We start from the raw sequence: 26,242 nt of genomic DNA, 5'->3' as shown, positions 1-26,242 counted from the left end.
ATACTTTACACCCCGGTTTTCGCATTAAAATAGTTACTGTAAATAAACTACGAGGATTTTATCAGTGATTTTTTCTAGGGTCGTTCTAGAAAGCAGTACCAAGTTAAACTAAAAATAATCGGGTCAATTGGTCCAGTTTTAAGAGAAATATCGTGATTACAGATATTCGCCGAACATAACCAACGAGCTTCACATTTGTTCTATTAGATTTTTCTTTCATTTTATGTTAATACACACTCTTTTTATATTAATGAATAAATAACAATAATAATATGATAATAAATTAGGCGTTAAAAATAAATCTGTAAACTTATCTGCAATTGAAAGTAATTATTTCAACTTTGCTGACTGATCTTTAGACACCAAGAATTCGACTTTAGCGACTTTGAGTTTCTGTCAGTCGGTAAGTCACATTTCGAACTGAAAATATCTTCTTATTTACCAACTGAGCAGTCACATGGACTTATAAAGTTTCGATTAGAACACGAATTAGAAAAATAGGTTTTGTTTACATCAGGATTGACTTGCAAAGTCAATCAGTAACTATCATTCCTACAAGTCAGTGGGAAATTAAGGTAAGAATTTTATCAAATTTTACCAATAATCTAGAAGAGCGATTAAGGAATTAATTTTTTAATTTTTAGATTAAACAGTTAAAGAATTGATTAATATAAAATTTTTTTAACAGCAAAACCCCTTTGATGATTCCGGAAGAATAATGTACAGCTTTACGAGATTATGTGTCCAAAGGGTAGCTTGCGGATTGATAAGACAAGACAAGAGGTTAAAGGGCCACGCCAAGTGGCAAAATATCGCGCATACCAAGGCGTTGAAAGATGCTGAGAAATCAGCGTTGACTTTGGCTTTTTCTAGGCGCATCAAAGTTGCTGTTGCCGGTAAGTTTCAAATCTTAGTAAGTATATTTTTCAAGTTGCATGACGATAGTTTCTTGAATTTTCTAAAATTGTTCAAAAAAATTTATTTTTGAAAATTTAAACACTTTTTGGACCAAAAATGTGGAAAAAATTTTTTTTTCTCATTTTTAAAAATTATGAACTTTTCAGAACAAAAAACGTGATACTTTAATTTTTTCAAAAATTCGATCGAGTAAAAGAAAAAAACGGCTGACTGGATTAATTTAATGATTAATATTATAATTTAAGATTATAATGAGTATAATCCAGATTATAATGAGTATAATCCAGATTATAATGGTTATAATTTAGATTATAATGGTTATAATCTAGATTATAATGAGTATAATCCAGATTACAATGATTATAATCCAGATTATAATGAGTATAATCTGGAATTTTTTTAGCTATTGAAATTTTTTTTTATCATAGATATCACTGAGTATAATCTGAGATGATATCCAGTGTCATTTTGTTTTTTCCGTGTACCTTCATGATTTTTTTTTTCAGATTTGAAAAAAAAAAAAAAAAAAAAAAGTCATAATTAATTACATTTTAGTTTCAGAGAACTTAAAGTTTTTTTTTTTTTTTAGAGGGTAACAATAATACCAAACCAAATGAAAACCCAAGACTATCTAGTATACTCGACGAAGCAAAGAAAAAAAATATACCCATTGCAACACTACATGGTGTGTTAGAAAAGCTAGAAAAAAGCAAGACCAAGAGCCAAACTGAGTTCGTGGACTTTCGCGGGCCTGGGGGGGCATATTTCATTGTAAAAATTCTGTCCCACAATGTAGTCGGCGCAAAAATGATGCTGAACACCTTGTTCAAAAAGATGAAGTGCAAGTCTATAGAAGGAAAATCTAAAGGAACTTTGTTCGAACACTTGGGGTGCATAATTACCGAACACAAAGACACTTTAGACTCTGCTACCGAGGATGCGATCGCCGTCGGAGCGGACGACGTTGAAGAGTTTGAGGCAGATGGGAAATTTTATCGAGCAAGTTTTTTTATTTTTTAGCTTTGTTATATCTGAAACATTAAACTATTAAGATTATGTAATTAATTATTGTTTATGTTCATGTTGCAGTTTGTTTGTGATCCGTCTGTACTGCCTAAAGTAAAGAACCAACTAGAGGCCCGGGAATACTCTGTACTGACGGCCGATGACGAAATGGTGCCAAAAAATACTATTGAATTATCGGAGGACGATTTGAAGCGAGTAGATTTGTTGATGGAAAAACTTGGAGCTGTTGACGAAATTGTTTCTATTGATCATAATATTCAATTGCCTGAGGAAAAAGTAGTTGAAAATAAAAATTGATAATTTTATGTAATTATTTTTAATAAATAATTATTGTTTTATTTATTGTTAAAAATTATACTTTTTAATTACACTTTTTTATTGCGATTTAATTTTTTACTGCGATATGAAAAATTATCAAAATGCATGTGGATACTCAAATGAAAGCTCTTGATGAGTGTAACATCGGGATGAGTTTGTATCTTTGAAAACGTCAATAATTAAGAAATTACAGTGCAGTTTAATAAAAGTAATTATTTTTAAAAAAGTCACGGCAGTCATATAGTTACTGCAAGGTTACTCGTAAATTAATTAATTCATTAATTTATTCATTTATTGATACTTGTGTAAGGAACAATAAAGTAATAACTGATTTATAAAATTTACGCGAATATTTTCTCCTCACGACGCTTCTTCGTAACGACGGTACCGGGTTTGTGTTGAGCTTCCGGGTGATTCAGGAGCTCCGGTGGGCAAGTTGATATCGGGCTACCCAGGATTGTCTGCTTCAGGTCGTAGAACAGATGACTATCGTCCTTGGTACAGAAAGATATTGCAAGACCGGCTTTACCGGCACGACCTGTTCTACCAATACGATGCGTGTAATCTGAAATTATACATAATGTTAATTTAAAATCAAATTTATACAATATCAATTAATAAATTATTAAAATTTTTTCAATATCTAAAATACTTTTTTTTTTACATTTAAAATTTTTAGCATCAACGTTTTAGTGATTTTTTTTTCACATAAGTAAAATAAATGTTAAAAAAAATTTTTTTTTTAACAAAATATCTTAAAACTTTGAAATTATTGATAAATTTTTATTGAGTGATTTCAACTATAAAAATTTATAATAAAAAAAAAAAAAAATTATGAAAATTGATTGAATTTGTATAAACAAAATTTTTTAAATATTTAGTAATTTTTTGAAAATTACAAAATAATTTATGTAAAATCAGAAAAATAATTATCGAATAAATAAACTAGAAATGTTTTTTTTTTCTAAAAAGAAAAAAAAACCATCAATAAATATAAAAATAAAACACAACATACCTTCAATAGTTTTAGCCATGTCATAATTAATGACCATAGAAACATCTTTGATGTCAATACCACGTCCAGCGACATCAGTCGCGACCAAAATGTCCTTGCTCCCGCCTTTGAGCGACGCAAGAGCGTACTCTCTTTGCTCTTGTCCTTTACCTCCATGGAGGGTACAAGCATTAAACTAAAAATAAACAAAAAAATATTTATAACTTTCAATTAAAAAAAAAAAAAAAAAAAAAAAACATACCCCAATTTTCTCCAATCCACGAGCGAGGACATCCGCGCCCTTCTTCTGGTTAACGAAGATAATAACCGGGGGCTCGACGCCTCTGTGAAGAATCTCCATGAGCTTCCTTCGCTTGTCAGCTTCTCCCATGATATGAACGATTTGTTCAGTCCTCTCGGTGGGCTTGCCGACACTGCCAATATAGACCACCGCTGGTCTCCTGAGGTACGTCCTTGCCAGCCTCTCCACTGCTGGAGGCATCGTCGCAGTGAACATCACAGTTTGCCTGTACTTCTTCTTGGTGTTGTAGTTAGCCAACAATTTCTCTTCATTCTCCGCGTCCTCGTTGTCAGGTTTCAGATTTGTTACTGGCATGTACTCCAGGATTTTTTGTACGTCCGGCTCGAAACCCATGTCTATCATACGATCTGCTTCGTCCAGAACTATGTACGTACATTGATTCAATACAAGGTACCTGAACGAATAATAAAATTTGTGGTTAAAATTTAAATACATCATGTTAATATTGTTTTTAAATTTAAATAGTGTCAATTAAATATTTTAAATATTTTTATGGATTTATTTTCTTCGTTTAAAATAGAGTAAATTTTCCAGTAGTTTTTTTATTTAGGAAATTTATTTTAAAGTGGGGTCCACTCTCTTTTTGGCCATATCTAAATGAAAAATTAATATCCTTTAATTTTTTTTTATTCTGCTTGTTTTTACGTAGCATTTATGATAAAAAATGTCGTGAAAAAAAAAAAAATAAAAATTTTGATAGCTTTTTTGCGTTCAAAAGTTGGAAAAAATTTTGGCTCCCATGTTTTTGGATAAAATTTTTATTTTATCTTTTTTTGATATATTTTTTTTTTTTAAAGTACATAAAAAAATGAACAATTAAAAAAAAAATTGAATATCACAATTTTCTAAAAAATTTATAAATTTTTTTGAAAATTTGTTAAAATTGTGATAATGAACTTTTTTTTTTTAATTGTTCATTTTTTTATGTATTTTTTAAAGAAAAAAAAAATATGTATTATTTAACACTAATTTAAATTAAATTAGTTAAGGGGGTACCCTGGTCTAGAAATTAAAAAAAATTAATTTTTTTTTTCATCGTAGCGGCATTACACCAAATTAATAATCTTTTTTTCCCAGATTGCTAGAAAGAATTATTTTTCAGCCCCCCCCCCCCCACTTAATTAGCTGCTAATTTTTTAGATTTTGAATTTTTTTTTTCTGTATTCTCGAAATATTAATAAATATTTTCTAAAAAAAATGAATAGTAAAAATATTAATTGCTTTTTTTTTACGACGCTTTAAAAGTTATTTTAAATTCAAACTTCTAGATCAGAACACCCCCTTAAAAATATTAAAATAAAATTGTTACATGCCCGACGGCTTTATGGTTTTTTTTTTTTTTTTTTTTTTTTAAATAAATTACTGCAATTTTATTTTTAAAAAAATTAAACACCGTACAAATTATAAAAAGAAAAACGAAAACAAATATTGTTAAAAAAAGAAAAATAATTACCTGTTTTCAAGCACATCAATCAACCGTCCAGGAGTGGCAATAACAATTTCACACCCCATTCTCAGCCTGAACCCTTGTTCCTCTCTAGAAAGTCCACCAACAACAACAACAGTCCTGATGCCCAATGGCTGTCCAAATTTGTTGGTCTCTTCCTCAATTTGCTGAGCCAACTCCCTAGTCGGCGCTAAAATGATACTATACGGTCCCTGGTCAGCTTCCTCGAGCCTCTCGATCTTCGGGAGACTCGTGATCCAGAGTAGCAGCGGAATCAAGAAAGCCAGAGTCTTACCTGACCCAGTCTCAGCTACACCAATAATGTCCCTGTTTTGGAGCCCAATAGGAATAGCTTGCCGCTGGATCGGGGTCAGATCCTTGTAGCCCACCTTGTCAATGATATCCAGGATTTCTTTGGGGAATCCAGACTCCTTCCAGGACCTGATCGGGTCCGGAATTCTTCCTCCCTTGATCGTGATATTGTAGTCTTCGCGGAATATCCGCCAGTCACGCTCCGTCATCTCGTTGAGGGCCTTCTCGGACCAGTGACGGTCGTCCCACTTCTGTTTTTCTTCCTTGCGCTTTACTTTCTTCAGGCGCATCTTCTCTTGCTCTTTTTCAGCCTCAGTACGCCTTTTTTCCAAGAGCTCTCCGTAGAATTTACTCTGGTCTCGCTTCTGGGCTTTTATGTCGATTCCTGCGATGTTTCCGCGCCCGAAAAATTGCACCTGGTACAAAATAAATTATTTACAAAATAAAATCAGGAATAAATTTATCTACTCACTAATTATACAAAATCAAGTAAATAATTTTGAAGAACATTTTTTTGATTTGAGAAAAAAAATTCCTCGACTAATAAATTTTTATTTTTTTAATTAAAGTATTACACTAAATTTTTATTAAAAAATATTTAATTATTACAAAGTTATTAACAAATTTTTATTTTAAAGATTTTTTTAGCCAGTTTAAAAAAAAAAAAAAAACAGTAACAATAGTGAGAAAATTCAATCAGTCGCCATTTTTTTTTTTTAAATGAAAATTTTCAAAATTCCTTACGTGCGACGATAACTACATCCTTACTGATTAAAAATCAATTTGGCTTTTTATTTTCAGATGATCCGTTTTTGAGTAATGGAACCGACTATGGAGGGGAAAAATTTTTCTAGTGCTCTACGAGATTGTTAATAACTCTGTAACAATTAAATATTTTTTAATAAAAATTTAGGGTAATAATCTTTAATAAACCCTTAATAAAATAAAAAAATCTGATCCCCAAATTCCTTTATTTTCCCTGTCAAAAAAATTCCCGAATTTTGGATTTTCAAAATTTTTTTACTAACCTGATGTCGCTCTTTATAAATATTATTATAATCCACAGAAGTGTCTTCTGAGGTATCCCAGTCAAAGACAAACTTCCTATCATTTAGCCTGCGAACCCGTCGCTTCTTCTTAATAAGCCCGAGATATCGTTCCTTGATAGCCTCGACTTCCTTCTCTTTATCCTTATCTTTATTCTCTTCCTCCCTGCGCTGAGAGTCTCTTCTTCTGGAGTTATCTCGATCATCCCAGTCCCTGGAATCTTTGGAGCTTCCAACATCAGCGGAGTTTTTTCTATCCTCCAGCTGCTGCTTCCTCAAATTCTCGACTTCCTCCTGGCGCTTCTTCAGCGCTAGGGCAGTTCTCTCTTCTTTAGTAAGAAACTTTGGCTTGGCCCGAGCTTCTTCTTCGGCTTTTTTCTTCGCAAGCAATTCTTCGAGACTCAGCGGCTCCCGCTTAGACTTTTTCTCCTCCTCATCGTCCTCCTTGTCCTGACCCTCCGCGGAATCTTTTTTAGGCTCGTCGTCGATCACGAATATTGGACTCGGCTTTCGCGGCTTATCGTGACTCTTGTTGTCTTTATCTTTGTCCTTGTCCTTGTTGGTCACTTCTCGGCGCTCTCGCGAACGTCCGCGTTCGTGATTTCTCTCACGATCGCGGTCGCGTTCTCTAGAACGGTCGCGGTCTCTAGAACGATCTCGTTCTCTAGAGCGCGATCTTTTGCGAGACGCGTCTTTTTTCCGGTCTTTGGAGCGACTTCTGGACCGGCGACGTTCCCGCCGGTCATGTGTTCGCTCTCGTGATCTACTTCGACGGAGTTTTTTACTTTCGTGACCCACCATGCTATTTTTGTTTGTTTACCTACAAGTTATTTAAATAATTAGTATGAGTTAAATGTCAAGTTTTTTACTTACAGATTTCGGTTTTTGTTAACAGTTACTTCTTCTTTTATTGTTATTATTATTTATTGTCTATACACTTGATTTTACACTTTTACTGAATATTATTTGTCTATTGTTATGAGTTATAATTGCAAATACACTCAAACGCACTATTGACGTTGTAATTCTCTTAATAAATACAAGGTTATGGTTCTCATTTTCGATTGTTCTTTAAAGTTTGAGTAGTTACGCGCAGATGGTGCTAAAGTTGCTTTTTAAATTTTTAGCGGCTATTTTTTAAATATTTCTTTCTTTCAAACTTTTTTACTGCACAATTAAATAGGTATAATTTTTTTAAGTTTTTTAAAAATAAAATTTTTTTTACTATAATTTATTTGTTTACAATACAATAAAATCAGTGTCAGTATTTTAAATACTCAAAAAAATTTTCTTTCTAATTTTTGTTTAAAAATTAAATTATTTTTTTAAATAAAATATTTTTTTTATTTATATTATAAGATAATTAAAAAAAATCAGCTAACATAAAAATAATAAAAAATAAAATAAATTTTAAAATTGCGCGATTTTTCCCGCCATTTGTAAATTCCGTCAGAGGCGCGCTTAGCGTCAGTTCAGACAGTCCGCAGTGAGAATTCGCGGTGAAAACGTGGTAGTCGCATGTCGTTGTACTTTTTTACAAGTAGTCAGCGTTAATAACTCTTATTATTGATAAATAATAATGTATATTTGATAAAAATTTGTTTAGCTTATTAAACAAAGTGATTAAATCATCTGTTGGTGTAGTAAATACATAAATATTTAAAAAAATGGCAATGCTCGCAGAGCCCAGACGAAAACAAAGATGGACGCTGAACCCACGAGGCAAGCAGTGGAGTGACGGTTAGTTTGCATTATTACAATAATAATAAACACCTGCTGTAACGAACTTTTTGATAGTTTTTATTGTTATGTTTTTTGATTATGCTCGCGGTTATTTTTGCAATATAAAATGAGTACATAAATTTGTGATAATTATATTTGTTTCTTAAAATTCATCAGAAATAAAATAATTCAAAGAAAAATTTTTTTAAACATTTAAAATTCTTTAACAAAAAAGAATTTAGCAAAAAATTGATATTTTATAATTTCATTTAAAAAAATTTTTATTTCATTACATTTTTTAATCAATTTTCTTTCTAGTTTTTAAATTATTCAAAATTTATATTTTATTTTATTTTATTTTTTTTTTTCCCCAATATAAATGGAAGGAAGTTATGTCCCTGTAAAAAATTAAATTATAAAGAAAATTTTTTACAATAATTTGATTAATAAAATAATTTTTTTTCAAGCTTAACCAAAAAACTCCAACATCAATCTAATGAATTTTTTCAATTTTCAGATTCCACAAAATTCGGGCAAAGAATGTTAGAAAAAATGGGTTGGACGAGCGGAAAAGGTCTTGGTGCCCACGAACAAGGAGTCACTGAACACATCCGCGTGAAACATAAAGATGATCAAGCCGGTAACTATTTTTTTATACAAAAAATTTCCATCAATAAAAAACATTAAAAATAATTATTGTTTTAATCAAATCTACATTCTTCTATAATTAATTTAAATAATAGATGAATTTTTAAACATATTGCTGACGAGGTTTTTCATACACTTAATTCGATATGGTTCATTTTATTTATTACAGACTCTAAATATAAAAATAAAAATTTTTTTTGTAAATTAAGAACTATGTGTTTTTATGTTGTAAAATTTTAAGGTACTTATTAATTTTTTTAACATTTGAGTTTTTAGTTTGACATGAAAATTGTTAATTATTCATTTGTTTGTAAGCACATAGGTGCCTGATGATGTCAGAATAAAACTGACACGTCGCATGCAACATCTTGATTTAAATGAATTATTAAAAATAATTAAAAACTTACTTCCAGGTCTTGGTTTCTCAAAAGACAAACAAGAGAAAATGTGGACAGAAACACAGCATAATTTCAGTCAACTTCTTCAGCAGCTTCGAGCCGGAGACTCACCGAGTGCAGCTGAAAAATACGAAAACTTAAGTCTTAGTGGTAAATCATTGGAGCTCAAGTCCCAGCAGAGTCGCGCTCGTGTCCAGTTTGTAACTTATTAATTTTACTTAAGATAGTTGTTCGCTGAGAATATAAGTGTCACAAAATTCTAAGTTTTAATTTGAAAAAAATTTTTTTTGTCATTTCTACGCGTTTCAAGTAAAAATACGTTATTTCCCGAAAAAAAAATTTGTCATAAGGGCGTACAAAAATTTTTTTTTCCATGTAAAGAATAAATTTTAACATTTAAATGATAAATGATAAATATTACATAGTGGTCATTAAAATCACGATTTTACTGTTTGAAATTGTAATTTTTAGCAGTTGATCATTACTTATTATTTATTTCATTCATAACTTTTTGATAATATTGTAGCAGAACAACTACCTTAAATCGATACTAATTTTCATAAAAATTTAAATTAAAAATATCAATATACTTCCAGCTACAAAAAGTTCACCCGAGGAAAAGACGTGAACCGCTACAGCACCAAAGACCTCGCGAACATATTCGGTAAAAAAGATTTAACGGAGTTGCCGACAGTAGAACCACCGACCGTGAGCTCTGCAGTAGAGCCGGTAGGTGCGGAAGATACTACAGCAGGAGTGCTGACAACAAAGGGCGGTTCAATGGAGGATTACTTCAAAAGCAAGCTTCCTCCCCATCTGTTAAAGAAGTTCTGTTCAGAAAAAGAAGACTCTGAGAGCGAGGGCGAAAGGTACGTAGGTTTTGGTTTTTCTGGAAATTCAAATTCAGATACTCCCCGGAAGCGTAAGAGCCAATTTTACGTTGAAAACACTCCCGAGGTGACTATTATTGACGAAGTCCAGGAGCAAACGCCTAAAAAACGAAAGCTCCAGAGCTTCGCTTTCGAAAATCCGGGGTTAGATCTTGTCTCTAAAGACTCTTCTGTTCCTTCAAATAAAATGGAGGTTCCAAGGCCGTTTGTGCCTATGGAGTGCATCCCTCAGGATCAGGATGAGAGTCCTGTAGAAGTCGGTCAGAGTATGGAGAAAACTTCAAAGAAAAAGAAGAAAAAGAAAGACAGCGAGGTTGGGTTCGTAAACGATGCCCTTAATTTGGAAGCCAAAGATGTTGATAGTTACTCGGAAGCTTTTGAGGTTCCGAGAGAAGTTTTGGGCCTCGCTAACGACGCGCTTGACCTCACTGACGAGGCTAGCGGGAAGAAACGCGTCACTTTTAATGACACTGTTGAGTACAACACTGATAAGGTTAAAAAGAAGAAAAGTTGCGTTAAATTGGACAAATTTGAGGTCGTCGATGATAAGTGTAAGAAAAAGAAAAAAGCTAAGAGCATTTTGGTAAATGGCGAAAGCAGTTTTGTTAACGAGGCGCTAGATGTCGAGATTGTTAATGAAGAAGTCTGCGATAACGAAGCCAATGAGCGTAAAAGCCGCGGTAAGCGGAAGCGCCAAAGAAGGTCTAATTTGGAGACTATTGAGGAAGTTGAGGAAAAAACTGATGCTAATAGTCTCGATTTGGTTCAGAATACTAGCGATAATTTGGGGGATATGAGTCTGGAAACTCCTAAAAAGAAGAAAAAGAAAAGGAAGGATAAGGATAAGGAGAAAGAGAAAGTTGAGGTCGAAGAAGTTAGGATGGATGTTGACGAAAGTGGTAACAAAGAAAATTTTAGCGATACCAAGTCGGAAGGTGTTGTTAAGAAAAAGAAAAAAAAGAGCAAGGAAAGTGAACAGGTTGTTCCAGAGGAAAATAAGCCTGTTGATGTCGAGGATTTGGACGCTTTCTTGAGGATTAAGAAGGGAAGGAAGTCTCAGTTGTTCAAGTCGTTGTTCAAAAAGGCCCCGGTTGTTAATTTTGTTGGGTCTAATATTAGTAAGATTGAAGGTTATAATGTTAGTGCGTCTGGGAAGGATTTTTTGGAAGGTTAAGATTCAAATAATGATTATTATTTTATGGAGAATTTTTTAATATATTGGAATGAAAGTTTAGAGACAGAAAAAAAAAATTAACTTTAATCTTGTAAATTATTTTTAAAAACTTGATTTTCTTAATTTGAGGAAAAAAATTTTTTAACTAAGAAATTTTTCTTGATTTAAGACAATTAAACTCTTCAAAAATTATACTAAAGTTAGCTGACAACTATAAATTTTTTTAATTTTTATAACAAATTAATTACAATAAAAAAATGCTTTAAAAAATTTCCACTAATAATTTTGGTAATTATTTATAAGATTCGGCTTGTTTTTACAAATTTATAAATTTATAAATTTTTTTGAAAATTTGTTAAAATTGTGATAATCAACTTTTTTTTTATATTTTTCAAAATATATATATATATATATATATATATATATATATATATATATATATATATATATATATATATACAGGGTGTCTCTGAAGTGGCGGGAGTAATTGTTGGGGTCGATAGAGAAAAAAATACTGAATCGAAAGTTCCTGAGCCAAAAATTTTTTTGGGCCATAGAATTTGAGTTATGAATTAAAAACGATAGCCAATCAGAAGCGCGCTATTCGAGAAATGAAAATGAGCGGGGAAGTAGAGGAGACGCGAGAGTGAGATGCTGCAATAGCAGCTTACTCGCTCACACAAAGCCGAGCATGAGAGGGGATTGTGACGCTATGAGCCGAGTACGTAAGTGTGAATGAGTGGATGTATGAGGTCGCAAGCGGACGGCTTAATGTATGAGTGTGTGTCCGTGTATCGCAGCATTATTGGAGGCGTTGTAACGCTGAATTAAAGCTAACCGGGTACTCTAAGACAGAGGAAAAAATTTTTATTTTTATTTTTATTCGAAAAAATTTAATAAAAAAATAAAAAGGCCCAAGATTTAACCAGACCCACAGAAACGGAGAGTAAATTTTTAATTCTCATTTATTTTGCTGGGGATTATTTTCAAATACAAAAAAAAAAAAGGCTAAGATTCAACTGGAATCCAAAAAGAGATGGATGAAAAAATTTTATTTTTTATTTTTAATCAGCAAAATTATTTTTCTTTAAAAAAGAGCCCAATCTCGACTGGAGCAAGAAAAAATGATTGAAAAATTTTATTATTAATTTTCAATCAACAAAATTATTATAAAAAAATAAATGGGCCCAAGTCTCAACCGGACCCAAACAAACGGATAAAAATTTTTATTACTTACTTAATTTGCTGGAAATTATCTTTAAAAACGAAAAAATGCCCAAGACTCGATCGGATCCAAAAAAATAACAGTACAAAAATTTTTTCCTTATTTTCAATCAGCAAAATTGTTTCTTTTAAAAAAGGCCCAATCTCGACTGGAGCAAAAAAATGATTAAAAAATTTTATTATTAATTTTCAATCAACAAAATTATTTAAAAAAAAAAATAGTCCGCAGACTCAACCGGACCCAAACAAACAGATAGATAGTTTTAATTACTTATTTATTTTGATGGGAATTATTTTAAAAAACGAAGAAAATCGCCCAAGACTCGACCGGACCCAAAAAAAAAAAAAAATAAATTGAAAAATTTTGTTTTCATTTTCAATCAGCCAAATTAATTTCTTTTCGAAACAAGGCCCAATCTCAAACAGACTAAGAGAAACTAATTAAAAATTTTATTTTTATTATTAATCAAATATTATTTAAAAAAGAAAATAAGCTACAGACTTAACCGGACTTAAACAAACGGATAGAAAATTTTTATTACTTACTTAATTTGCTGGAAATTATCTTTAAAAACGAAAAAATGCTCAAGACTCCATCAGACCGAAAGGGAGATGAATAAAAAAATTTTACTATTCATTTTTAATCATCATAATTAACTTTTTTATAATAAAAGGCTCAATTTCGACCGGACCCAGAAAAAATGATCCAAAAATTTTATTTTTATTGTTGATCATCAAAACTAATTAAAAAAACAAATGAGGCCCTAGACTCAACTGGACCCAAACAAACGGATAAATAATTTTTATTACTTATTTATTTTGCAGGAAATTATTTTTGAAAACGATAAAAATGCCCTAGACTCGACCAGACCCGAAATAAAATAAATTGAAAATCTTTGTTTTTCTATTTTTAATCAGCAAAATTATTTTCCTTTGAAAAAGGGCCTGATCTCGACTGGAGCAAGAAAAAATAATTGAAAAGTTTTATAATGAATTTTTAATCAACAAAATTTTTTAAAAAAGAAAATAGGCCCCAGACTTAACTGGACCCAAACAAACGGAAAGAAAACTTTTATTCTTGTTTTTTTTGTTGGGAATTATTTTTCGAAACAAAAAAATTGCCCAAGACTCGACCGGACCCGAAAAAGATAAATCGAAAAATTTTATTTCTAAATATTAATTAACTAAATTATTAAGAAAAAAAAAAATAGACCCAAGACGCAGCAGGACCCAAATAAACGGATAGAAATTTTTATTACTTGATCACCAAGATTAATTTTCCTTGAAAAGAAAGGCCCAATCTCAAACAGACTTCGAATAACTGATTGAAAAATTTTATTATCAATTATTAATTAACAACATTATTCTTAAAAAAAAATTAATAGGCCCCAGACTCAATCGGACCCAAACAAACGGATCGAAAACTTTTATTTCCCATTCATTTTGCTAGGAATTATTTTTAAAAACGAAAAAAATGCCCAAGACTCGACCAGAGCCAAGAATAGAAGAATGCAAAAAAATTTATTTTCTCTTTTCAATAACAAACAAAAATTTATTGAACAAAAATCAGCCTAATCTTGACAAGACGATAAAAAACTGATTGAAAAAATTTATTATCAATTATTAATTGACAAAATTATTTCAAAAAAGAAAATAGGCCCCAGACTCAACCGGACCAAAACGAACAGATAGAAAATTTTTATTACTTATTTCTTATGCTCGGAATAATTTTTGAAAACAGAAGGAATTGCCCAAGACTCAACCGGACCCAACCAAACGGATGGAAAACTTTCATTTCTCATTTATTTTGCTGGGAATTATTCTGTAAAATAATTTTTCAATTAATCGTCAGGTAAAATGTCAAAAAATAAATTAAAACAAACATTGAACTCAAGTCCCAATAATTTTGATATTTTAATTAAAATTATTTTTTAATTAATTGACAGGTAAAATGTCAAATAAGGAATTGAAAAAAATCGCTCTCGAGTCCTGATAATTTTGATATTTTTATTAAAATTATTTATCAGTTAATTAACAGGTAAAATGTCAACTAATAAATTAAAAAAAAAAATTGAACTCAAGTCCGAATAATTTTGATATTTTAATTGAAATTATTTATCAGTTAATTGACAGGTAAAATGTAAAAAAATATACTAAAAAAATCGCTCTCGAGTCCTGATAATTTTGATATTATTATTAAAATTATTAATCACTTAATCAACAAGCGAAATGTCAAATGATAAATTAAAAAAAAATTGAACTCAAGTCCGAATAATTTTGATATTTTTAATAGAATTATCTATCAGTGAATTAACAGGTAGAATGTCAAATTATAAATTAAGAAAAAATTGAACTCAAGTCCGAATAATTTTGATATTTTTATTAGAATTATCTATCGGTGAATTAACAGGTAGAATGTCAAATTATAAATTAAGAAAAAAATTGAACTCAAGTCCGAACAATTTTGATATTTTTATAAAAATTATTTTTTAATTAATTGACAGGTAAATAAATAATAAATTAAAAAAAAAAATTGAACTCAGGTCCTGATAATTTTGATATTTTAATTAAAGTTGTTTATCAATCAATTGACTGTTAAAATCCTGAATAATAAATTAAAAATAAATCGCACTCATGTTCTCATAATTTTGATCTTATAATTGAAATAAATTTCTAATGAATTGACGGGTAAAATCCCAAGTATCAAATTAAGTAGTAATCGCACCCAAGCCCTGATAATTTTGATATTTTAATTTAAATTATTTATCACTTAATTGATAGGTAAAATGTCAAATGATAAATTAACAAAACATTGAATTCAAGTCCTTATAATTTTGATATTTCAATTTAAATATTCTTTTTATTCACTGACAGGTAAAATGTCGAAGAAAATATGAAAAAGAAATGGCATTCACGTTTTAGTAATTTTGATATTTTAGTTTCCCTTTTTCTTAGCAAAGAAATCATTTCAAAAAAATCTACAGGTGTTTCGGCAGTTCAAGGATAACTTTACTTTAATGTTATTAGTTTGCATTCACATCATTACACTTTACTCCTTTTATTAAGCAAACGTGAATGTAAAAATTCGGCGGTCTTAAGGTCGACTATTACTACTTAGTTTCCTCTAGTACTCATTCGATTAATAATTCTGATGACTTTCATGCTTTTTACTACGTGCAAGAGGTTCCATCCTTTCTGTTTGCAACTAATCTTTGGCTTACTACAAATTGCCTGATTCATTTTATCAAAAATAAAATTTTTTTACTAATGTGAATAGTCATATAAAATGCAAACTAGAAAATTTTATTATTTTTCCCTAATTTTATAAACAACAAATTAATTAAAAATATCTTCGAGTATTCTGTCACTGTTTTATACTTATTATTATTATCCTAATTGTTGTCAGAGTTTTTTCTGTCTCTGTTTCTGTCTTTATTCCTCTCATTCAGCGATGTTCGTCTCTTTAAATTTATTTTTTCCGCGGATTTCCCTGATCGCTTTTTTTTTCTCTCTCTTCTCGTTGACGATTTTATTTGTTTTGAGATTTCATTTGTTATTATCTAATTATGGGTTAAATTTTGCGTTCATGTCAGTCTTACAACTCATTTTCTGACAGCATCTCATTACTCTGCATACTTTTATTGTGTTTTATTAATTCTGCGTTTAATATTAATTACCATTATGGCTTTTTATACAGCCGCTGAGTATACTGAAATGTTGATCATTTACGGTGAGTGTAATCGAAACGCTGAAGCTGCTGTCCGTGAATATCGCGAAAGATTTCCAAATCGCGAACGCTTTCCCAACCGCAGTGTGTTTTTGCGTTTAATTCAACGGGCTCGCGAAAATGGTTGCCTGGTACCCGTTGATAGTGAGCGTGTCGGTCGCCCTCGTCGGATACCTGTTCAGGTAGAGGAACAAGTACTCGATGCCGTCAATGCTGATCCCGGTACCAGCACTCGAAGACTCGAGCGTCGGCTTCCTGTTTCTCGATCTACGATTAACCGTATCACCCGTGCAAATAAGATTCATCCGTACCACAAACGAAAGGTGCAGAAACTTGAAGCTGGTGATTATGCTTTGCGGAGAACGTTTTGCCAATTTATTATCAACAGCCAGCCACGCTGCCGATCCGACGTTTCTCGAAAATGTTTTGTGGACGGATGAATCGTTATTTACTCGTGAGGGTTGTTTCAATCCGCACAACGTCCACTGGTATGCGGAGGAGAATCCTCACATGACGGTGAACCGTAATTTTCAGAACAAGTGGAAAATCAACATGTGGGGAGGAATAATCGGCGACACTGTGCTACTATACGAATTACCGGAAACCATGAACGTAAGTTTAATTAAAAATTTACACAATTAAAAAATTTCGCGCTTCAGAAAATTTTCTCCACTCAGTTTACCGTTAAAACTTCAATGTAAAATTCTTCGACACTTTGCAAATATTGAAATTATTCGAATAATATTTTTGTGTTTGAAAATAAGATTTTTATTTTTGTAAATTAATTCTTTATAATACCTAATTTTTCATAAAAATTCTTTGGAAGAGTTTTTCTTTCTTAATTTGTTAAAATAAAGGAAAATTTTCTGGGGTAACTTCTGTTGTTGATGCGAAAATATTTCGAAAAATTCGTTCAAATAATTTTTCATTAAAATTGGAAAAATCCCTACGAGTAAACTTCGTTTTATCTGTTAAAATTTTAGAAAATTATTTTTAAAATTTTTAACAAAATTTCCCTTTGGTTTAAATTAAAGAAATTTTTAACTCCCTGATTTTCTCACTTTCACAGTCGAAATTTTTCGTTATTACAGAGTGCTCAGTATCTCTTGTTTTTGGGAGGAAATTTACCCCAGCTTCTAGCAGGAGTTAATCCTCAACCGACGTGGTTTCAACAGGATGGTGCGCCGTGCCACTCATCTGGGGACATAACCAATTTCTTAAATGCCCAGTATGGCCAACAGTGGCTGGGGAGGTATGGTCCAGTGAGATGGCCACCAAGATCACCAGACTTGACTCCGCTCGATTACTACTTGTAGGGTTTCATGAAGGAAGGGGTATATTTTGATGAACCTGCAGATCAAATGGAAACAATGGCAAGGATCATGGCTGCACGAGAACTAATAACGCCGGAAATCCTGCAGTGTGTTCGGGAAAACCTTTTGGAGCGGTGTCATCGGTGCTTAGAAAGGAATGGAGGCCATTTTGAGAACCTTATGGATTAATGATTTTTTTTTTTTTTTAATTTACAAATTCTCAATCAATTTTATTATACAGATTTTTGTTATTTTTGTTATTTTATTGTTTTTTTTTATTTTTGAGAATTTGATAATAAAGTTCATAATTTTAGTACAGAAAAGGAATTTTGTTATTTGAGGTTTTACCTATCAATGAATTAATGAATAATCTTAATCAGAATATGAAAATTATCAGGACTTGAGTGCAATTATTTTTGAATTTTTTTATTTGACAATTAACCTGTCAATTAATTAGAAAATAATTTAAATTAAAGTATCGAAATTATTAGGACTTGAGTTCAATGTTTCTTTTAATTAATTTTTTGAAATTTTACCTGTCAATTAATGGAAAACTAATTTTAATTAAAATATCAAAATTATCACGTCGTGATTGCAATTTCTTTTTTATTTTTTTATTTGACATTTTACCTGTCAATTAATTAAAAAATAATTTTAATTTAAATATCAAAACTATCAGGATTTGAGTGCAATTTTTTTAAATTTTTTACTTGGAATTTTACTTGTCAATTAATTGAAAAATAATTTTAATTAAAATATCAAAATTATCAGCTCGTAATTGCTATTTCTTTTTGATTTTTTTCTTGGAAATTTAACTGTCAATTGAATAGGAAATAATTTTAATTAAAATTCCAGAATTATCAAGACTGAGGACTGATTTTTTCTTTAATTTTTTGATTTGACTTTTTACCAGTTAATTAATTGAAAAATAATATTAATTGAAATTTTAAAATTATCAGGTTTTGAATGGAATTTTTTCAAATTTGTTTACTTGGAATTTTACCTGTTAATCAATAGAAAAATAATTTTAATTAAAATATCAAAATTATCAGGTCGTGATTGCTATTTCTTTTTGATTTTTTTCTTGGAATTTTATCTGTTAATCAATTAAAAAACAATTTTAATCAAAATTTTAAAATTATCAGGTCGTGATTGCAATTTCTTTCTAAATTTTTTATTTGACTTTTAACCTGTCAATTAATTGAAAAATAATTTTGATCAAAATATCGAAACTATCAGGTTTTGAGTGCAATTTCTTTTTTATTTTTGTATTTGACATTTTACCTGTCAATTAATTGAAAAATAATTTTAATTAAAATTTTCAAATTATCAGGTCGTGATTGCAATTTCTTTTTTATTTTTTATTTGACATTTTACCTGTCAATTAATTGAAAAATAATTTTAATTAAAATATCAAAATTATCAGGTCGTGATTGCTATTTCTTTTTGATTTTTTTCTTGGAAATTTAACTGTCAATTGAATAGGAAATAATTTTAATTGAAATTCCAGAATTATTAAGACTTAGGACTGATTTTTTCTTTAATTTTTTTATTTGACTTTTTACCGGTCAATTAATTGAAAAATAATTTCAACTAAAATTTTAAAATTATCAGGTCGTGATTGCAATTTCTATTTTATTTTTCTATTTGACATTTTACCTGTCAATTAATTGAAAAATAATTTTAATCAAAATATCGAAATTATCAGGTTTTGAGTGCAATTTTTTCAAATTTGTTTACTTGGAATTTTACCTGTTAATCAATCAAAAAATAATTTTAATTAAAATATAAAAATTATCAGGTCGTGATTGCAATTTCTTTTTTATTTTTGCATTTGACATTTTACCGGTCAATTACTCGAGTAAATATTTTGATTACAATATCAAGGACTTGAGTGCAAGTTCTTTTCAATTCTTTTATTCAAGATTTTACTAGTCAATTAATCAATCAGTAATTCTAATCAAAATAATCAAATTGTCAGAACTTGAGAACAATTCTATGTTAATTTTTTCATTTGAGATTTTACCTGTCAATTTTTCGACATCTAAATTCGATTACAATAATAAATCCATCAGGACGAATGTAATTTCTGTATTTCAGATTTTACATGTCAATTGATTAATTAATAATTTTAATTTAAATAATTAAATTATCAGTAGTTGAGTACAATTTGTTGTTAATTTTTTGATTTTAGACTGTACTTGTAGATTGATCAATCATTAATTTTAATTGAAATAATAAAAAAATTATCACGTCTTGAGGGCAATTCCTTTTTAATTTGTTATTCGAGATTTTGCTAGTCAATTTATTAATTAATAATTTTAATTTGAATTTTGGTGATTTTCTAATTATTTAAATTTATTGACGCTAACAAAATCAAGAAAAAAATTCTTCAATCCTTTTACTTAGGTCCAGTCGACTCTTGTGCCTTCTTTTAAAAATCATTCTTTATTCGTCAAAAGTAAATAATAAAAGTTTCCAATGTCTTTTCGAGGTCGAGACAAGTCTTGGCCATTCTTTTCGTTCTCCATAATTTCCCTTCCAATTCAAATGAAAAAAAAAAATTTCTTATACGTTCATTCGGCTACGGTTGAGTCTAGGGCCTCATTTGTTTTTTTAATTAGTTTTGATGATCAACAATAAAAAATAAAATTTTTGGATCATTTTTTCTGGGTCCGGTCGAAATTGAGCCTTTTATTATAAAAAAAGTTAATTATGATGATTAAAAATGAATAGTAAAATTTTTTTATTCATCTCCCTTTCGGTCTGATGGAGTCTTGAGCATTTTTTCGTTTTTAAAGATAATTTCCAGCAAATTAAGTAAGTAATAAAAATTTTCTATCCGTTTGTTTAAGTCCGGTTAAGTCTGTGGCTTATTTTCTTTTTTAAATAATTGATTAATAATAAAAATAAAATTTTTTAATTAGTTTCTCTTAGTCTGTTTGAGATTGGGCCTTGTTTCGAAAAGAAATTAATTTGGCTGATTGAAAATGAAAACAAAATTTTTCAATTTATTTTTTTTTTTTTGGGTCCGGTCGAGTCTTGGGCGATTTTCTTCGTTTTTAAAATAATTCCCATCAAAATAAATAAGTAATTAAAACTATCTATCTGTTTGTTTGGGTCCGGTTGAGTCTGCGGACTATTTTTTTTTTTAAATAATTTTGTTGATTGAAAATTAATAATAAAATTTTTTAATCATTTTTTTTTTGCTCCAGTCGAGATTGGGCCTTTTTTTTAAAGAAACAATTTTGCAATCAACAAAATTATTATAAAAAAATAAATGGGCCCAAGTCTCAACCGGACCCAAACAAACGGATAAAAATTTTTATTACTTACTTAATTTGGTGGAAATTATTTTTAAAAACGAAGAAAATTCCCAAGACTCGATCGGACCCAAAAAAAAATAATTAAAAGAATTTTTCCTTATTTTCAATCACCAAAATCATGTTTCTTCAAAAAAAGGCCCAATCTCAACCGGACTAGAAGAAACTGATTGAAAAATTTTATTTTTTATTATTAATCGAGAAAATTATTTTGAAAAAAAAAATAGGGCCCCAATGAACCGGACCCAAACAAACGGATAAAAATTTTTATTACTTACTTCATTTGCTGGAAATTATTTTTAAAAACGAAAAAAATGCCCAAGACTCGACCGGACCCAAAAAAAGATAAATTGAAAAATTTTGTTCTTTTATTTTTAATCAGCAAAATTATTTTTTTTTAAAAAAAGGCCCAATCTCGACCGGAGCAAGAAAAAATGATTAAAATATTTTATCATTAATTTTTAATCAACAAAATTATTAGAAAAAAGAAAATAGGCCCCAGACTCTACCGGACCCAAACAAGCAGATAAAAAATTTTTATTATTTATTAATTTTGATGGGAATTATTTTGAAAAACGAAAAAAATTGCCCAAGACTCGACCGGACCTGAAAAAAAAAAAAAAAAATTGAAAAATGTTTTTTCTTATCTTCAATCAGCAAAATTGTTTTTCTTTAATAAAAGGCCCAATCTCATCCGGGCTAAAAGAAACTAATTGAAAAATTTTATTTTTTATTATGAATCAAAAAAATTATTTAAAAAAAAAAAGGCCCCAGACTCAACCGGACTCAAACAAACAGATAAAAAATTTTTATTACTTATTTAATTCGCTGGGAATTATTTTTAAAAACGAAACAAATTGTCCAAGATTCAACTGGAATCCAAAAAAAGATAAATTGAAAAATTTTGTTCCTTTATTTTTAATCGGCAGAATTATTTTTCTTTAAAAAAGGGCCCAATCTCGACTGGAGTAAGAAAAAATGATTGAAAAATTTTATTGTTAATTTTCAATCAATAAAATTATTATAAAAATAAATGGGCCCAAGTCTCAACCGGACCCAAACAAACGGATAAAAATTTTTATTACTTACTTAATTTGCTGGAAATTATCTTTAAAAACGAAAAAAATGCCCAAGACTCGATCGGATCCAAAAAAATAACAGTACAAAAATTTTTTCCTTATTTTCAATCAGCAAAATTGTTTCTTTTAAAAAAAGGCCCAATCTCGACTGGAGCAAAAAAAAATGATTAAAAAATTTTATTATTAATTTTCAATCAACAAAATTATTTAAAAAAAAAAATAGTCCGCAGACTCAACCGGACCCAAACAAACAGATAGATAGTTTTAATTACTTATTTATTTTGATGGGAATTATTTTAAAAACGAAGAAAATCGCCCAAGACTCGACCGGACCCAAAAAAAAAAAAAATAAATTGAAAAATTTTGTTTTCATTTTCAATCAGCCAAATTAATTTCTTTTCGAAACAAGGCCCAATCTCAAACAGACTAAGAGAAACTAATTAAAAATTTTATTTTTTATTATTAATCAATTATTTAAAAAAGAAAATAAGCCACAGACTTAACCGGACTTAAACAAACGGATAGAAAATTTTTATTACTTACTTAATTTGCTGGAAATTATCTTTAAAAACGAAAAAAATGCTCAAGACTCCATCAGACCGAAAGGGAGATGAATAAAAAAATTTTACTATTCATTTTTAATCATCATAATTAACTTTTTTTATAATAAAAGGCTCAATTTCGACCGGACCCAGAAAAAATGATCCAAAAATTTTATTTTTTATTGTTGATCATCAAAACTAATTAAAAAAACAAATGAGGCCCTAGACTCAACCGTAGCCGAATGAACGTATAAGAAATTTTTATTTTTTCATTTGAATTGGAAGGGAAATTATGGAGAACGAAAAGAATGGCCAAGACTTGTCTCGACCTCGAAAAGACATTGGAAACTTTTATTATTTACTTTTGACGAATAAAGAATGATTTTTAAAAGAAGGCACAAGAGTCGACTGGACCTAAGTAAAAGGATTGAAGAATTTTTTTCTTGATTTTGTTAGCGTCAATAAATTTAAATAATTAGAAAATCACCAAAATTCAAATTAAAATTATTAATTAATAAATTGACTAGCAAAATCTCGAATAACAAATTAAAAAGGAATTGCCCTCAAGACGTGATAATTTTTTTATTATTTCAATTAAAATTAATGATTGATCAATCTACAAGTACAGTCTAAAATCAAAAAATTAACAACAAATTGTACTCAACTACTGATAATTTAATTATTTAAATTAAAATTATTAATTAATCAATTGACATGTAAAATCTGAAATACAGAAATTACATTCGTCCTGATGGATTTATTATTGTAATCGAATTTAGATGTCGAAAAATTGACAGGTAAAATCTCAAATGAAAAAATTAACATAGAATTGTTCTCAAGTTCTGACAATTTGATTATTTTGATTAGAATTACTGATTGATTAATTGACTAGTAAAATCTTGAATAAAAGAATTGAAAAGAACTTGCACTCAAGTCCTTGATATTGTAATCAAAATATTTACTCGAGTAATTGACCGGTAAAATGTCAAATGCAAAAATAAAAAAGAAATTGCAATCACGACCTGATAATTTTTATATTTTAATTAAAATTATTTTTGATTGATTAACAGGTAAAATTCCAAGTAAACAAATTTGAAAAAATTGCACTCAAAACCTGATAATTTCGATATTTTGATTAAAATTATTTTTCAATTAATTGACAGGTAAAATGTCAAATAGAAAAATAAAATAGAAATTGCAATCACGACCTGATAATTTTAAAATTTTAGTTGAAATTATTTTTCAATTAATTGACCGGTAAAAAGTCAAATAAAAAAATTAAAGAAAAAATCAGTCCTAAGTCTTAATAATTCTGGAATTTCAATTAAAATTATTTCCTATTCAATTGACAGTTAAATTTCCAAGAAAAAATCAAAAAGAAATAGCAATCACGACCTGATAATTTTGATATTTTAATTAAAATTATTTTTCAATTAATTGACAGGTAAAATGTCAAATAAAAAAATAAAAAAGAAATTGCAATCACGACCTGATAATTTGAAAATTTTAATTAAAATTATTTTTCAATTAATTGACAGGTAAAATGTCAAATACAAAAATAAAAAGAAATTGCACTCAAAACCTGATAGTTTCGATATTTTGATCAAAATTATTTTTCAATTAATTGACAGGTTAAAAGTCAAATAAAAATTTAGAAAGAAATTGCAATCACGACCTGATAATTTTAAAATTTTGATTAAAATTGTTTTTTAATTGATTAACAGATAAAATTCCAAGAAAAAAATCAAAAAGAAATAGCAATCACGACCTGATAATTTTGATATTTTAATTAAAATTATTTTTCTATTGATTAACAGGTAAAATTCCAAGTAAACAAATTTGAAAAAATTCCATTCAAAACCTGATAATTTTAAAATTTCAATTAATATTATTTTTCAATTAATTAACTGGTAAAAAGTCAAATCAAAAAATTAAAGAAAAAATCAGTCCTCAGTCTTGATAATTCTGGAATTTTAATTAAAATTATTTCCTATTCAATTGACAGTTAAATTTCCAAGAAAAAAATCAAAAAGAAATAGCAATTACGAGCTGATAATTTTGATATTTTAATTAAAATTATTTTTCAATTAATTGACAAGTAAAATTCCAAGTAAAAAAATTTAAAAAAATTGCACTCAAATCCTGATAGTTTTGATATTTAAATTAAAATTATTTTTTAATTAATTGACAGGTAAAATGTCAAATAAAAAAATAAAAAGAAATTGCAATCACGACGTGATAATTTTGATATTTTAATTAAAATTAGTTTTCCATTAATTGACAGGTAAAATTTCAAAAAATTAATTAAAAGAAACATTGAACTCAAGTCCTAATAATTTCGATACTTTAATTTAAATTATTTTCTAATTAATTGACAGGTTAATTGTCAAATAAAAAAATTCAAAAATAATTGCACTCAAGTCCTGATAATTTTCATATTCTGATTAAGATTATTCATTAATTCATTGATAGGTAAAACCTCAAATAACAAAATTCCTTTTCTGTACTAAAATTATGAACTTTATTATCAAATTCTCAAAAATAAAAAAACAATAAAATAACAAAAATAACAAAAATCTGTATAATAAAATTGATTGAGAATTTGTAAATTAAAAAAAAAAAAATCATTAATCCATAAGGTTCTCAAAATGGCCTCCATTCCTTTCTAAGCACCGATGACACCGCTCCAAAAGGTTTTCCCGAACACACTGCAGGATTTCCGGCGTTATTAGTTCTCGTGCAGCCATGATCCTTGCCATTGTTTCCATTTGATCTGCAGGTTCATCAAAATATACCCCTTCCTTCATGAAACCCTACAAGTAGTAATCGAGCGGAGTCAAGTCTGGTGATCTTGGTGGCCATCTCACTGGACCATACCTCCCCAGCCACTGTTGGCCATACTGGGCATTTAAGAAATTGGTTATGTCCCCAGATGAGTGGCACGGCGCACCATCCTGTTGAAACCACGTCGGTTGAGGATTAACTCCTGCTAGAAGCTGGGGTAAATTTCCTCCCAAAAACAAGAGATACTGAGCACTCTGTAATAACGAAAAATTTCGACTGTGAAAGTGAGAAAATCAGGGAGTTAAAAATTTCTTTAATTTAAACCAAAGGGAAATTTTGTTAAAAATTTTAAAAATAATTTTCTAAAATTTTAACAGATAAAACGAAGTTTACTCGTAGGGATTTTTCCAATTTTAATGAAAAATTATTTGAACGAATTTTTCGAAATATTTTCGCATCAACAACAGAAGTTACCCCAGAAAATTTTCCTTTATTTTAACAAATTAAGAAAGAAAAACTCTTCCAAAGAATTTTTATGAAAAATTAGGTATTATAAAGAATTAATTTACAAAAATAAAAATCTTATTTTCAAACACAAAAATATTATTCGAATAATTTCAATATTTGCAAAGTGTCGAAGAATTTTACATTGAAGTTTTAACGGTAAACTGAGTGGAGAAAATTTTCTGAAGCGCGAAATTTTTTAATTGTGTAAATTTTTAATTAAACTTACGTTCATGGTTTCCGGTAATTCGTATAGTAGCACAGTGTCGCCGATTATTCCTCCCCACATGTTGATTTTCCACTTGTTCTGAAAATTACGGTTCACCGTCATGTGAGGATTCTCCTCCGCATACCAGTGGACGTTGTGCGGATTGAAACAACCCTCACGAGTAAATAACGATTCATCCGTCCACAAAACATTTTCGAGAAACGTCGGATCGGCAGCGTGGCTGTTGATAATAAATTGGCAAAACGTTCTCCGCAAAGCATAATCACCAGCTTCAAGTTTCTGCACCTTTCGTTTGTGGTACG

General features: G+C 29.2%; 5 protein-coding genes across 8 annotated transcripts in view; 4 read left to right on the top strand and 1 right to left on the bottom strand.

Moving 5' to 3' along the window:
- The first annotated feature begins 416 nt into the window (after positions 1-416).
- Positions 417-2,282, top strand: LOC141526692 (putative transcriptional regulatory protein Teth514_1449). Its single transcript, XM_074241761.1, has 4 exons — positions 417-575; positions 689-896; positions 1,508-1,917; positions 2,008-2,282. Exons 2-4 carry the CDS (start codon positions 719-721, stop codon positions 2,239-2,241), a joined length of 822 nt encoding a protein of 273 aa, XP_074097862.1. The 5' UTR covers positions 417-575; positions 689-718; the 3' UTR covers positions 2,242-2,282.
- Positions 2,283-2,528: 246 nt separating this feature from the next.
- Positions 2,529-7,402, bottom strand: LOC141526691 (putative ATP-dependent RNA helicase DDX23). Of its 2 annotated transcripts, none has more exons than XM_074241759.1 (6): positions 7,257-7,402; positions 6,366-7,203; positions 5,032-5,753; positions 3,519-3,972; positions 3,278-3,452; positions 2,529-2,827 (listed from the first exon to the last, which is right to left on the bottom strand). In XM_074241759.1, the coding sequence occupies exons 2-6, from the start codon at positions 7,182-7,184 to the stop codon at positions 2,604-2,606; spliced, it is 2,394 nt and encodes a 797-aa protein (XP_074097860.1). In that variant the 5' UTR covers positions 7,185-7,203; positions 7,257-7,402; the 3' UTR covers positions 2,529-2,603. The 2 variants fall into 2 exon arrangements, with proteins under 2 accessions (XP_074097860.1, XP_074097861.1); XM_074241760.1 differs by having other exon boundaries at positions 7,283-7,384.
- Positions 7,403-7,867: 465 nt separating this feature from the next.
- Positions 7,868-11,519, top strand: LOC141526781 (uncharacterized). Its single transcript, XM_074241868.1, has 4 exons — positions 7,868-8,123; positions 8,623-8,745; positions 9,167-9,347; positions 9,748-11,519. The coding sequence occupies exons 1-4, from the start codon at positions 8,051-8,053 to the stop codon at positions 11,213-11,215; spliced, it is 1,845 nt and encodes a 614-aa protein (XP_074097969.1). The 5' UTR covers positions 7,868-8,050; the 3' UTR covers positions 11,216-11,519.
- Positions 9,882-26,242, top strand: part of Fest (wurstfest) — a 32,909-nt gene continuing 16,548 nt past the window's right edge. Inside the window, exon 1 of the mRNA XM_074241871.1 lies at positions 9,882-10,020. The gene's annotated coding sequence lies outside the window, so the exon portion shown is untranslated. The remainder of the gene's footprint in view (positions 10,021-26,242) is intronic.
- LOC141526786 (uncharacterized) lies at positions 11,725-17,794 on the top strand. 3 transcript variants are annotated; one of them, XM_074241875.1, is made up of 4 exons: positions 11,725-11,936; positions 14,181-14,291; positions 16,701-16,778; positions 17,258-17,794. In XM_074241875.1, the coding sequence occupies exons 3-4, from the start codon at positions 16,719-16,721 to the stop codon at positions 17,480-17,482; spliced, it is 285 nt and encodes a 94-aa protein (XP_074097976.1). In that variant the 5' UTR covers positions 11,725-11,936; positions 14,181-14,291; positions 16,701-16,718; the 3' UTR covers positions 17,483-17,794. The 3 variants fall into 3 exon arrangements, with proteins under 3 accessions (XP_074097976.1, XP_074097975.1, XP_074097977.1); XM_074241876.1 differs by having other exon boundaries at positions 11,923-11,940; XM_074241874.1 differs by lacking the exon at positions 14,181-14,291.

This window comes from Cotesia typhae, unplaced genomic scaffold (assembly GCF_013202065.1).
Source record: "Cotesia typhae breed Kobodo isofemale line unplaced genomic scaffold, CoteBio_Ctyphae contig_36, whole genome shotgun sequence".
In the NCBI taxonomy this organism is placed as follows: Eukaryota; Metazoa; Arthropoda; class Insecta; order Hymenoptera; family Braconidae; genus Cotesia; species Cotesia typhae.
Note: the sequence above shows the minus strand (reverse complement) of the source record. Positions and strands in the feature narration are given on the sequence as shown.